At 40.4% G+C, this 13,833-nt stretch overlaps 1 protein-coding gene across 4 annotated transcripts in view; it reads left to right on the top strand.

The window, feature by feature from the left end:
* plxna1b (plexin A1b) overlaps positions 1–13,833 on the top strand; it is a 186,970-nt gene that overhangs the window by 38,719 nt on the left and 134,418 nt on the right. For all 4 annotated transcript variants that reach the window (XM_023423435.2, XM_023423437.2, XM_023423436.2 and 1 more), the window contains exon 3: positions 12,461–12,643. In XM_023423435.2, coding sequence (XP_023279203.1) covers positions 12,461–12,643 — 183 coding nt within the window. The remainder of the gene's footprint in view (positions 1–12,460; positions 12,644–13,833) is intronic.

A 13,833-nucleotide genomic window follows, 5' to 3' on the forward strand; every position in this document is an offset into this window, starting at 1 on the left:
AATTATCAAGAGGAAAGCATTATTACTGTCATGATAACTTGGACTCTGCCATCTCAATACAGTCCACAGTCCACGGCATCTGTGGACTGTATTGTACATATGGATTACGTACATCAACATTTTATCACCATTTAAACATCAATGATGATGTAACAGCAACAGTGATGCATTTACTGTTAATTCAAACAATGAAGGTCACAGGTATAAGCAAGTCAAGAATAGTTGCTTAATACAATATGAGCTTAAAATAAAATATATTTATTTTGCCATGCACACAACTCCTTTACATGACCAAAACAGTTGATTTTATGGTCATGCATTTGTCTTCACTGTTCAAAATCTGAACATGATCAGGGTTTGAGTAAAAGTGAAATGACTTAAACATTCTTCATCATTCGGGGTTTATACCAGCCATTGGGGGCCAGTCCTGCATGTAACAGCTGGACTGTAAGTTCAGACAAACTTATAAAACTAACAGCCATTTCTCCAGCTGATCCAGGTTTATGAACTGGCAATCTCCTACTCCACAGTTCTCTAACCTTTAAGCTCATAGTGTTTGGCTCCGAGCCCCGCCCAGAGTTTCCCAGCCACTGCAGGAATTCAAATGCACTTCTCTAACCTCAAGGCTACAAACTCATAAATGCCTACCTCAACTACATTTGACTTGGCAGTGTGGGAAAGGCACTGTGACGTGGGGGGTGAAGGGTGAATACGTTTAGGTTGACCCTGCCATAGAGTGGTGGAGAGTGCTTGAGACGGGGTGTGGTGGGGTGAGGGGGCCCGGACAGCTGTTAGCCACACAGCAATGATGGATGACCGGGTGCGCTGTCAACTCCCTGTGTGGAGTTCATATTTGTGTCGGATCATAATTTCTAGCCTCTGGCCATCATTAGTATATGTATGGTCAGAGTGAGATGGTGGCTATTTTTCTGTAAACACAAATGTTTGGGCATATTACAAGCTGCTCTGTCAAAAAAAAGTGTGGGTGTAGAAACTCCGATGAAGAGGACACACACCATTCATCACCTCAGTCCTGTTACCAGGCTATATTTGTGTACTGTGTATGTGTGGCCATGTGTTTGTTTGTGTGTCTCTGTTTTGTCCCTGAGCTTTATTAGTGAACCCCTGACCTTCTCCCTGGTTTGAGAGTGGATCAATACAAACCATTTCCAGAGAGAGAGAGAGAGAGAGAGAGAGAGAGAGAGAAACAAGTTGCAGAAGGTAAATAATAGCAGCCAGATACAGAGAGAGAGGTGGAGGATGTGGGCGGGTGTAAGAATGAGTCCAAGAGGGAGAGAAAGAGTTAGATGCCAGAGCAACATACAGAAGAGAGTAAGGGAATTTGAAGGATGGTGTTGAGGAGATGAGAGAGACAAAGTGAGTGTGAAAATAATAGAGCGAGCCAAGGGAAAAGGGAGGGGATTGAGAAAGAAAGCACAGAAAAAAGCAGGAAAATCAGCGGCTTTGTAGACTATGTCCAGAATGCAAGCAAATTAGCAAGTTTTTTTTTTTAATCTGATGAACCTGATCTTTTGTAGTTATTTTCAGGCGATAAGGCCAAGCGTGTGTCTTCAGGCCTCTTTAATGTGCCTGCACTGGTCGCTGTGGAAATGTCTGTATTGTAGTCATGTGTATGTTCTCTAACTGATGCTGCATTTTGAAAAACGGGAAACCAAAACATCAAGGCTGCAGGGCTAGATGAATAAAATAGATATGCCCTTTTACTGTTATCACCATGAAAATGTCCAGCAATGTCAGTCTTGAGAAGTTTGATGTGGAGCCATGTTTTGTGCTGCGGTCACGGCTGGCTAACTGTGATTCGGATGAGAGTCAATGTTATGTTGTATTGTTAGTGATGACAGCGTGAATTTTGATGAGGGAAAATGGTATGTAGGGAGAGAGATGGGAGATAGAGAACGAAAAAACAGCCAAGGAGAGAGCTGAAAGCTTTTTACAACCAGGGTGTGTTCGGAGGAGAGGCAGTGATTCACCCGGAGAGAAGGGGAGGGCAAGAGGAAGAGTGATAGCCCCAGAAATCTTTTCGCCGCCAATGCCAAGAACAGCAGGAGAAAAGGGCGGATGACAGAAAGAGGGGAGAGAGATAGAGGGAGGAGAGGAGAGCGTGATTGAATGCTGGCTGCTGCACAAATAATATCGGTGTCCGTCACCTGTTCACCACACTGTCCTCCTCAGCAGCAAGCCTCTCTGTCATGTCAACTCTGTGTGTGTGTGTGTGTGTGTGTGTGTGTGTGTGTGTGTGTGTGTGTGTGTGTGTGTGTGTGTGTGTGTGTGTGTGTGTGCGTGCGTGCGTGCGTGCGTGCGTGCGTGCGTGCGTGCGTGCGTGCGTGCGTGCGTGCGTGCGTGCACGCGCATTCATACCTAGGAATAGGTGATATCATAATGAGGACTCAGGAACACAACAGAACTCCTTAGGGGTGTCTTTATGAAATATCACTGAATTTAAAACCGTGTTCCCCAGTTTGAGAAAGTCAGGGACTCTCTTTGCTCAGGGGTCATTTTACAGAATAAAGTTTTTTTATCCACTAAATTCATCACATTAAATAGTGATTTCCAGTTTCTATCTCCACAGCAAACAAAACGTGAAACTTGTAAGCATTGAGGTTTCTAAAGTGCACTTATCATAGAAAGTCATTGAAAGGTCGGGGGATTTAGCACCAGGGCAGTGGTGGGATGTCACATTAGCTTCTGAAAGCTCTTTTTGAATCTCTTTAGCATACTACACAGCAGCTATGGCTTTTGGGCTGATCAAGGCACTTTCAAACTGATCAACATCGCCTAGATATAGATCCATGATCAATTTCCATTTTGCTCTGGGCACACAAGCTGACAAAAACAACCTTTGTCTTCTGTTGAAATACTTTTGATAAGTGAATTATGGTGCAACACAAATAAATGAACATTAGCCAGCAGGGTTCATTTTCCTTTCAAGTTCTGTTGTTGGTCAAAACCTGTTTTTGAAATTGAATATTTACTTCAGCTTTCTTTCACCTTTCTCCACAGAAAAGATATAAAACACCTTAGAAATACATTGAAAGGAGGTTTGAAGCAGACTTTTCTTAATGCAAAGCTACGAACTTGACACCAGCTGAATCGTCTAGAAAAATAGAAATGTTGGTTAAGGACCTAAAATCAGCTCATACTAAGTATTAAAAGACTTAAATTGGGGCTGAAATAAAGGGAAGGAAAGAAACAAAGACTTAATGGGGACATTCCTTGTCCTCATTGGAAATGAGGCTCATATCTGACCCAAGGACTATTCAAAATGTCAAGTTGCTTTCTCTCGATCACCAGATGGATGGGGAGGTTTTGAACTTTGTCACAAACCAATTCATCAATCAATCAGAGAATCAATCATAGCAAAAAGAGTCTGTCTCAAGTTCTCATCTTTTGATGGTGCATAGACCAGCTGTTGTGTGGCCAGCGGTGTCAAAGGTGAGATTTGATGCTAAACCTGAAATCGACATAGAAATGATTTATCATCCTTTATCATAGTTATTTTGTTTTTTTTGTTTGTTTGTTTCTTAGCTTAAAGTGCTTGTTGCTGTGGTATTTCTGCACTGAGTCGGTGTGGGTGATGCTGCAATGTGTTTATCTTAGACAGTCCAGTGGTTTCCAATGATTTTATTTGATTGGGTGATGGGGGATTTTAGATTTCTTCTATAGGTAGGTTTTTTCTTTGTTCAGACATTGAGGCTATTAGTAAATATACATATCAATTTAGTTCTGTTTGCTCCAAACAAATAGATATTACTGTTGCTGGAGCAGTAGGTTATCTGTGTGTGTGTGTGTGTGTGTGTGTGTGTGTGTGTGTGTGTGTGTGTGTGTGTGTGTGTGTGTGTGTAGTGAGGGTAGCTGCTGAGAGAAGCATGGTTATCAGACTAAGACCACCCTGTGGCGAGCTGTACTCTGGAGGCTGGTTACAGCAGTATAGCAGATGCAAATGTAATAACCCTTTACATATGGTTGATAAGTAAACAATCTATAACACTGTGTCACTGAAGATCTTGTGTTCACCCTTAGAATTAAAATTAATGTTTTTTTTTTTATTGTGTGTAAACCTGTAATATTTTTTTAGCGAGACATGAGACTTGGCGAGATGTTAAAACCAGGCTTCATCGCTACTGTTAGACATGTTACAACACATATTCTGCACGTCATGAGCTCACATTAGGTAAACCAAGCAGATTTTCATTACGTTGTTACAGAAAACACAAAGTGGAATTGACTTCAAGGCCAGCTCCTAACCTTATTAAATCCATCATTATGAATATCATCTAATGAACGTAACTCACTTGTGGTCTTTGTAAAACACAGTCCTATTTCTGCGGACCTAATCTAAAAGGATGTGCCGGCAAATGCGTTTAAGTAATTAGACCTGATTAATTGAGCCAGAGTTGATGAGCGGAGTTAATTGACAGTCTAAATGAGTTGAGCTAGGAGACACCGATTGGAAGCTTGTCTTAAATGTTATTGGTACTAATGGGTCATGATTCGGTTGATATTTGATTTGATTTGAAATTAGGAATTTGATAATTCTCATACAGGGTAGAGTTTTGATTTGCATCACATTGGTGTGTGTGTTTGTGTGAGAGAGAGCTTGTGTGTGAGCTAACAATATCACACCCGCACTGAGCTCAAGTGTCGCTCTCATCCCATTATTAAGGGACAATAGAAAACCTTTTGGAAAAGACCCCATGCAGACTGTGTGAGCTGCTTAATTCTCTCTCTCTTTTTTTCTGACCTTTCTCTCTCCCTCTCTCTCTCTGAGGAGTGTTTAGCTCAACAAATCCCCATCTCTAGCACCACTCTAATGATACTAATTGTCAGTGTAATTATGTATTGATCCGTACTGTGTGTGGGTGGTGTGTTGCATACATCATTATCAGGAGTAATCAGAAAATGTGGGGCAGGGGTTGTGCCTGTGTTGCTCATGCTAATAGTCTCTGTGTGTTTGTTTGCTCAGAGTTTCCTTTTTTAAAAGCTCACATCTGCTTCCTCATTTATAGTTTGCTTCCCATGTATGAGACCAAAATTGGTCTACTTCTCATAATCATCTACCAATCGTAGACACCCTGGTTCTCATGTATAGATACATTTGGATGCTTCCAGAATAACAAGTACGGCCAATGTAGATCCTTGTTTAGTTATTAAGAAAAAGATAAGATGTACCAGTTCATCCACAGCTTACACAGTTTTCTTCTTAAAGATGACATGCTCATTATGCTCCATCAAATAGAAAGTAAAAAGAGAAACTGCAGACAATGTGCCAAATCCCTGCAAGTAAGAAAAAAGGTTTGCACTACAAATAGTGCTTTTAAAATAAATTTGTTTCGGTCAGAGTTTTGTCTTAGTGATTTTTTTATTAAAGCACATTTTCATTTTTTTTTTCTTTTTGTAAATATAGACTAAACATTGATTAATTTCTGTTTTTGTTCATATGTAAATGAATGTAGAATTGATGACCCCAGGCAACCAAGTCTATATTTCTAAAAAATATTTATTTCTACATTTATTTTTTCCCCTATTCTAGCTGGTATATAGCTGGTTTTATTTGCAGATGCAAAATGAGTCTTGACTGGCTGAAATTTTTGGTTTGTTCCTTATGTTGATTTACATTACATGAACTTACATTTGGTCACATTAATCATATACATATGTACTGGTACTTGATACTTCTTGGATTCAGTTACGGTTAACATTTAAATTTCTTAAAATATCTTTTGCTGTTTGAAACCTTTAAATCTGCTGACCCCATGTTTCACTTCTGCTCACTGAGCTGCTCCAAGAGAGCAGTTGGAGGTTAAGTACTTTGCTTAAGGGCACCTGTGGTGGTTGATGATGGAGGGGGAAAGTGTGTTCCTCATTCACTTTGTCCAGCCGCATTTCCCAGCTGTTGAACTGGTGATCTCCTGATCAGAATCACCCCTCTTGTTTCTAACTCCCTGTGAGCTTACATTGAGAAAGATTCATTTTCAAGGGACTCTGTGTATCTTTGTGCATGTTTACAGTTGTATTTCCTCTTGGACATACTCCATAGGTTGTGTATTCTTTCTCCTCTGTCTCCCCCATTCAGTTGAATAGCGGTCTAAACATGGTGATAGCTTTTGGAAGCAGCTCTCTGAAAAGGTGCCAACTCCTTGAGGTTTCACTGTCTGCCTGGAGTGCACTCAACATAGAAATTACTACCCTGCAACCCATGAATATGGAATTGTTGCAGTCATCTCTTTTTTATAAATTATTGATCAGTGACAATCAAATAACATATTGTAGAAAACAATTTGGACAAAAATAAATTCCCTTCTGCAACATTTATTTGTCTTATACACCTCTAGTCTTGAGTTATAAATCGTCAGCCTGTATAAACATTTTTGGTTGGATAACGAAACATATTTTCCACAAGATGTTAATGCATCATGCTTTTTGTCATCTTTGAGACACAGCCAGCCAATCAAACACACTCTGTCTCTATGGAGACAGTGGCATCACAAGTGACGTCAGTGATGAACTTTATGAGAATTTTATGTCTTGTTTAGCTCGTGAGTGCCTGTTTGTGGATTTGTTCTTGTTTTTGCACATGCATTAGTGTTTATAGCATGTCATGCACAGCATTATCTTAATGTGCGTTAACCTTAGGGATTACGGTGTTTATTGGCTTAGAACAGTGACTTTTTTTTTTTTTTTTTTTTTTTAAGTTAAATGAAAGCAAACCATCAACAAATTGATACAAAAACATAAAACTCTGTCATGCCCTCTTAAGATTTGAAATGGTAGTTCACTCCAAAATTAAAATTGTATGTTTGGTGACTGAATTACCCTCATGACATGAATAATTCCTTAAGCTGAAACATGAAAAATTGCTTTTTGACTGTCTGTGATGAATGGATGTAACAAAATCCATAGAATAGCTTTAAGGAATACAGAAAAAAATAAGTACCACAATAACCTGAGGACCTTCATCCAATATGTGTAACAGCATTTGTTTTGATAAGGGAATCACTGGTTTAAATAGCCTAGTTGTATCATTCCAGGTTATGGATTTTAAAAAAAAAAAAAAAAGGTAAATATTGATATACAAATTAATATCGTATGTTTGTGGCATGTTTCTTGTGTGTGTTAGTTGCCAGTTTCCAACAGTTGAGAGTCCCAGTTATTGAGTCCTAATGTCAGTGTTATACACTGAGGAGGTGTCAGTAAGTAAGCATCATGAAATCTGTAATTCCCTTTGATCTGGTATGAGGTCAGTGGGCTTTGTGTGTGTCTCTGTGTGTGTGTGTGTGTGTGTGTGTGTGTGTGTGTTTGTGTGTGTGTGTGTATGTGTATGTGTGGCTGTCATACAGTTTCATTCCCCTTTTGCTTTTAACCAAATGATAGTATATGTGAGAAGGACCTATATACTTCTAGGACAGTGATGTTGACTTCCTTTGACCACGCTGACTCACATACAGGCTTTGCTTTATGAAGGTGTAACTATGGAAACCATCAGATGCTAGGTTGCTCCACTGTTTTGTATATCAGCACAAGGGCCTGAGAGTGCACACACACACACACACACACGCACACGCACGCACGCACACACACACAAACAAACTCTGCTTGTGTTTATTCTTCTTGAAGAGACTCCAGCAATGTCCCCCTTAGTTCAAGGCCCACACTGAGATTTCTGGGTAATTTATGAGCTGCCCTCTCCTAGAATCCCTAACTCTGCTTGGAGCCAGGCACACGCAGACACACACACACACACACACACACACACATCACGTAAAAGGCACCTGCATCTGCCTACATAATCTTAGTTGTGTGTGTGTGTGTGTGTGTACTGTAAAAACCTTTATCATCTTATATGAAAATAATGTGGTTGATGTCGTATAGTTTTTTTGGTTCCCTTTCCCAATGTCCAACTCTCTTTCACTTCTCTCCTGCTCTCTCAAAAAAACATTAAAAAACACAAACACCCACTGAGCCTCACCTCTACATTAACAGCAAAAACACATCACATGTTGTGTTTGAGACTGCAGGAAATGTGAGTTTCTGGTTATGTATTGTTTGTCTGTTGGCTCAATGATGATAGAAGCATCTCTTTTGCTCTCTCTCTGACACACAAACACACACTCACATTCACATTTCCTGTCCTTCCATAATAAAAATATTTAGTGTCGTTTTTTCTGTACAAACATGTTTTTACTCAGAAACATAGCGCCTGTTAATGCAACATGTTGCCTAATCCATTCGCATCTTGCTAAATGAATAAGTTGTTTTGTGTTTGCCATACATGTTTTCCTTTCACCGTAATGGCCATAATTTAGAGCAGTGTATTCAATCAACAACACCATATATGTTCCCGCACATAAGCCCATATTGTATTCTGCTGTTTCCATATGTTTTACTGAATGGAGGTGACTATTGACAAACTCCACTTGAAGTCGGCGTAATGTGTGCCCACACATATTTTCCTGACGCGATACGTTAAAGAAATGGCAATCATAGGGGAATGATTATTCCAGCATCTCCTTCAGCGCAGGCCAGTCAGCACACATCTGTAATCAGTCAGTGTTATTGTGGGTTGAGTTGTGTACACACGCGTGTCTAGTGCCATATGAATGACTATATTTCATCATTTTGCAGTGTGAAGTGAGTGAAGCAGCTCCACCCATGGGGGAACCACCACTGTTGTGGCCGTTTGCCAGTGACACACGTGGCCTCTAGCTGTTTGTAGGGACCACTCTGGGTGTGTGTGTGTGTGTCTGCTTGTGTCTTTGTGTACAATCCTATATTCCTATATATCTTATATCATATATATTGTATCAGCAGTATCTAGGTCACATATTTCTCTTTGACCTTGAATATCAGCTGACAGCACACATGTACTCTATATACACACCATAGGTGTGTATGAACCCTTTCATAATTCCCATTACAGATCACAGTGGTTTTCAATCTGGGTATCCAATAAAGCTTAAACGATTAGTCGATCAATTAATCGATTACTTGTTTAAGTAATTGATTTTTACTCCTTAATTTTTAATAGTTTTGATCTTTATATGATAGTGATCTGAAGATTGGGTTGATTTGGGTGTTGGACTGTTGGTTGGACAAAAATAAGTTTTTCAGATGTCAATATGGGCATCTTTTGAGAAAATAATCAGATTAATTGAGAATAAAATATAATCAATAGTTGCAGCTTCCTTTTGCAATACACACATTTATAATCATACTTTTATGCCTACTTCTTTTTGAGATAATGGATCAGAACTCCATAAGAATAGAAAAAAATCATCATTAGCTCCTCTTATCAGTTTTTACATTACTGCCTGAAGCAACACACACACACACACAATTTTTTGGGAGGGGGTCTTGAGTGGAAAAGGCCATGTGCCTGTGAGCTGCAAATCCACAAATTCATCCAGTGTGCGCCGCATGCATCCCGTGAAAATCAAAACAAGAAACCTCCTCTTCTGCATTTGTAAGACCCTGCTGCCAAAGTCAGCGGAATGTTGTTGGCTTAACTCTTTCATCCCCGAAGGAGCTCTGCGTCTTTGAAAACACTGCAGAACGTTAAATACCATCTCCAGCCAATAACCCTGCAGAGACCACAGACGGGAATATTCTTTCCATACTGAATATCAGCTCTAATTCACATGGGAATCTTTTAGTGCCTTAAATTGCAGAACCCACATCAGAATGTAGCCTCCATTAAAATGCTTTCCAACCTCAAGGGAAACGCCTTTTATTCCATGCTGATCTATGCTGTTTAAACCCTCTAGACCTGCAGGAATGCTATAGCACCTTTACCCTCCAGTGCCCCAGAGAGACCTATATAGGCTACTGTGTGTGTGTGTGTGTGTTAGTGTGTGCATCGTGTGTGTGTTGTGTTGTGTGTTAACCCTTATGGACTCTAGGGGCTATTGTATACAGTAATTTCGACAGTTAGTCTCCTCCATAGAAGATGGATTAACCCTTTTAACTTGTTTCCCTTAGGCGCTGACGTCATGGGATTGCTTGTGTGTGTTTGTGTACGTGTGTGTGTGTGTGTGGGGCAGACTCTAATCCAGATTGATGGATTTCTTTCCCATGACTATATGGTTTAAAATTGTTGCCCCTAGTTGTATGTCATATGAAGACGTTGGGAATTGTTTTGTTGCTTGTAGCAAAATCTGTGTGTACACACAGAAATTAAATGGGAAGCTTTGACTGAATGTGTGTGTGTGTCTGTGTACACAGGCTTACGAGTCTACATGTACGGTTGTCAGAGTGTGTTGTCTGTCAGTCGCCTTTGTTCAGAGGGAAGAAATTGCCCCCTAGCCATTAGTGGTTACAAAAGAAAGTTGTTTCAGGTAATGGCCGTGTGCTGTCTCTCACTTTCCTTAACACACACTTACACATACACACCCATACATACAGGGGCTCCCATTAAGACCCCCCCCCCCTTTTTTTTTTTTTCCCTTTCTTTTACCACGTGACATCACTGTACAGAGTAATCAAGCAGGAGCAAGCTCCTCTTAGCTCCAGTTGATAGACCTACAGCTCTACACACACACACACACACACACACACACACACACACACACACACACACACACACACACACACACACACACACCTCTTCACTATTGGGAAACTGTAATGTAGGTCCAAAGATGTGTGTGAGGGACAGGGAGAGAGTCGTGACTGAATGAGAGATGGCGGCAGAGGGAGAGTTGCTGAGGAAGGATGGATGAAGAGGGTGATGCAGAGTGATTAGGTGAGAAGGGATGGATAGACAGAGGTATAAAGAGACAGGGAGGGGATATTGATGTTTGCTCAGTTACTGTAGCAGCTGGAGGGAGATGTAGAAAAAGAGTGAGAAAGTAGAAGAAGGCAGAATAACGGGTTATTGACGTGTGCTGAGCTGCAGGCAATTTAGGCAGATCGGGCGGGAGAGAGAGCGAGGGAAGGGATGTTATCTTTTCTCCTGTGTGGATCAATCAGATGATGTAGTGATAAGACTGTGGATTACACCGCCATTTACACACTCCCCAAGTGTGTGTGTGTGTCTACACTAACTCACACATGTGTCTTTTGACTCTGGTTAACACACACTGATACCCATTCAGTTCCACACTTTAGCAGTCAGTCAGCAACCTCCAGTCTGACACACACACACACACACACACACACACACACACACACACACACACACACACACACACATTTGGTCTCTGTCAAAATCAAAATCAGTATTGCCAAAGCAGAATCAAAAAGTACGTCTTTTGATTAAGAGAGACTTTTATTTTATTGAACCTTGGCCTTCTAGCTGTTACTTTCATTAGCTTTCTACAAAATGTTGGAAAAAGGGTGAAAAGTGTACATCACAATTTCTCAGAGCAGAAATTGTCTGTCTGTCTTCAAACGTTTTTTTTTGCCTAACAGTCAAAAACCCCAAAAATGTTAAACTTACAATTGTATAAAATCTTTGCATTTGAAAAGGTGGACAAAGTTAATATTTGGTGTTTGTGTGACCCAAATTTATTTCTCATTTATTCACTGAATTGACTAATCAGCTAATTATTTAAGCGACAATCAAACCACACTGAGACTGAATTTACCCTGAAACTGTGTCCAAAAGTGCAAAATATGTTAGTTTAACAAACCATTCATTGTCTGTGCCACTTTAACCCTACTTCACAAGCGTGTGTGTGTGTGTGTGTGTGTGTGTGTGTGTGTGTGTGTGTGTGTGTGTGTGTGTGTGTGTGTGTGGTGACTGGTTAAGGCATCATATGGGTCAGTGGATTGCCCGGGGCGATAAGTCCCTCGTGACAGTGGAATGCTCCAGATATTGTCACATGGTCGCCAGCATTACCGCCATGTCACCACCGGGACTGAACAATTCACAATATGCTGAGGGTTTTGCATGATGGGACTCTGTTTTGGGGAAAAAAGGGCGTATTTATGAATGGCCTATGTGTGAAGAGCATTCTTAACATGTCGGATAATCAAAAGTGTTAAAGTTAGATGATGCACCTATAGTTCTCTGTGCACTCCCACTGTTATATGGAATCAAGTGCACTTCTACACAGTTCTGCTGGTTCTAACATTTGTATTTAGGGGTGTGCCCTGATGGTCGGGGCTCAGAACCTTTCTCCTACTCCTTCTTCTCTCCATACTTTGAACTGTTAAAGAAAAATAAGGCTGGAACATACAAAAAGGACATTTTAAATGACATAAGATAGAATATAAATTGCCACTTTATAATGAAATCCTTCATACCTCCTGTAAGCCTTGTTTACTGTAGAAAAACACTCAGCCCATCACCTGACCCGTAGAAAGCTTTCAGAACTTACATTTGTGAATTTTTTTTAACAACGTATGGAATTACCGGAATAAAAAGAGAATTTCCCTTTGTACAGTTTTATGCTTTTGTCAGGCTTTTTGTCTGATCGTTGTTGTTTCTGCTTTCCTCCAGCCGCTGCAGATAGACGATAACTTCTGTGGCCAGGACTTCAACCAGCCACTGGGGGGCACCAGCACCATCGAGGGCACCCCCCTGTTCATCGACAAAGACGATGGGATGACCTCAGTGGCGGCATATGACTATCGCGGCAACACCGTGGCTTTTGTCGGCACACGCAATGGCAAACTGAAGAAGGTAGGAATGATTTTTTTTTTTTTAATGTGTTATGTTTTTTTTCCCCCTCTTTTCCTTATAAATTGAATTAATTGTTGGTTCTTTTTTGTTTTGGTTGATTTGGAGCACTTTAGTTGAGGGAAAATTTCTAAAGATGACATACTGACTCTACATGTCGTTTAGTGGACATGGGAAAAGGATACAACTCATTGAGTGAGTTTTTTCTGTTTTGCATGGTGAGTAATTTTTCAGCCAATCGTGGTCAGTGTTATCTCTTTGTGAATTTGGATACTTGCAGCTTTATAATCACACATTTACACCAAACACACCTTTTACACTAAGATTAAATGCAGTCCTGACAGTTTTTCTCGCGAGTGGCCGTCTCCAACAGGACATTCAAGTGGCTCTTTAAAACCTGCTCGTTTAACAAGCAGTTTAAAGCTCCGTGTCTGTGGCTACGCCATCATCGATTGTCATGTTAGTCACGTCAGACATTAAATGTTACTGCAGTGTCCCAACACCATGCACAGCCTCGCCTCTAATTTTAAGAGCTTGCCTTCAATCAATCTAACAGCTATGACTGGTAAATGGCTTTTCTGTTCTGGTCAGCTGTGCAGCACTGACTAATTCAGGTGGAGAGACAGAGGCGAGGACAGAGGGATAAAGTGATGATGGATGGAAGGTGTCTGATTTTTACTTAACTCTGCTTCATAAAAGTTTTTTCTTAGAGAGCATCTCTTTGAGATGCTGTTTTTACCACAGGAAATTGGTAGTTTTAGGTTCAGTGTCAACATCAGGTTTGACCAGTAATGTAGTTAATGTTGACCCTTATGTGGAATCTGATAGTTACTGAATGAAACCATGTTATCTTTACATTCATGAGACAGACCAATAGTCTCTGTAGTTGATGAAGCTGATTTGTATGTAACGTTTGTCTTTGTGATTGTACGTCAGATGTGTACTTTTAAAATACGTCATATTACAATGCTATCCATGCAATATGCTTGTGTTCAACCTGAGTATTCGTTACGTGTGTGTGTGTGTGTGTGTGTGTGTGTGTATCCAGTCTATGGAGGACAGAGTTCTCGGGCTAAATGGTAGCTCATTAGAATTCACCCTGTTTCCCTCCGCACTGCTCAAGACCTGTCATCCATTCAATATTATGAATGTATAATCAGCCTGTGTGTTTGTGTGTTTTTAATGTGTGTTTG

This window comes from Seriola lalandi, unplaced genomic scaffold (genome assembly GCF_002814215.2).
Source record: "Seriola lalandi dorsalis isolate HSWRI2012SDOR001 ecotype SW California unplaced genomic scaffold, Sedor1 jcf7180002054692, whole genome shotgun sequence".
Classification (NCBI taxonomy): domain Eukaryota; kingdom Metazoa; phylum Chordata; class Actinopteri; order Carangiformes; family Carangidae; genus Seriola; species Seriola lalandi.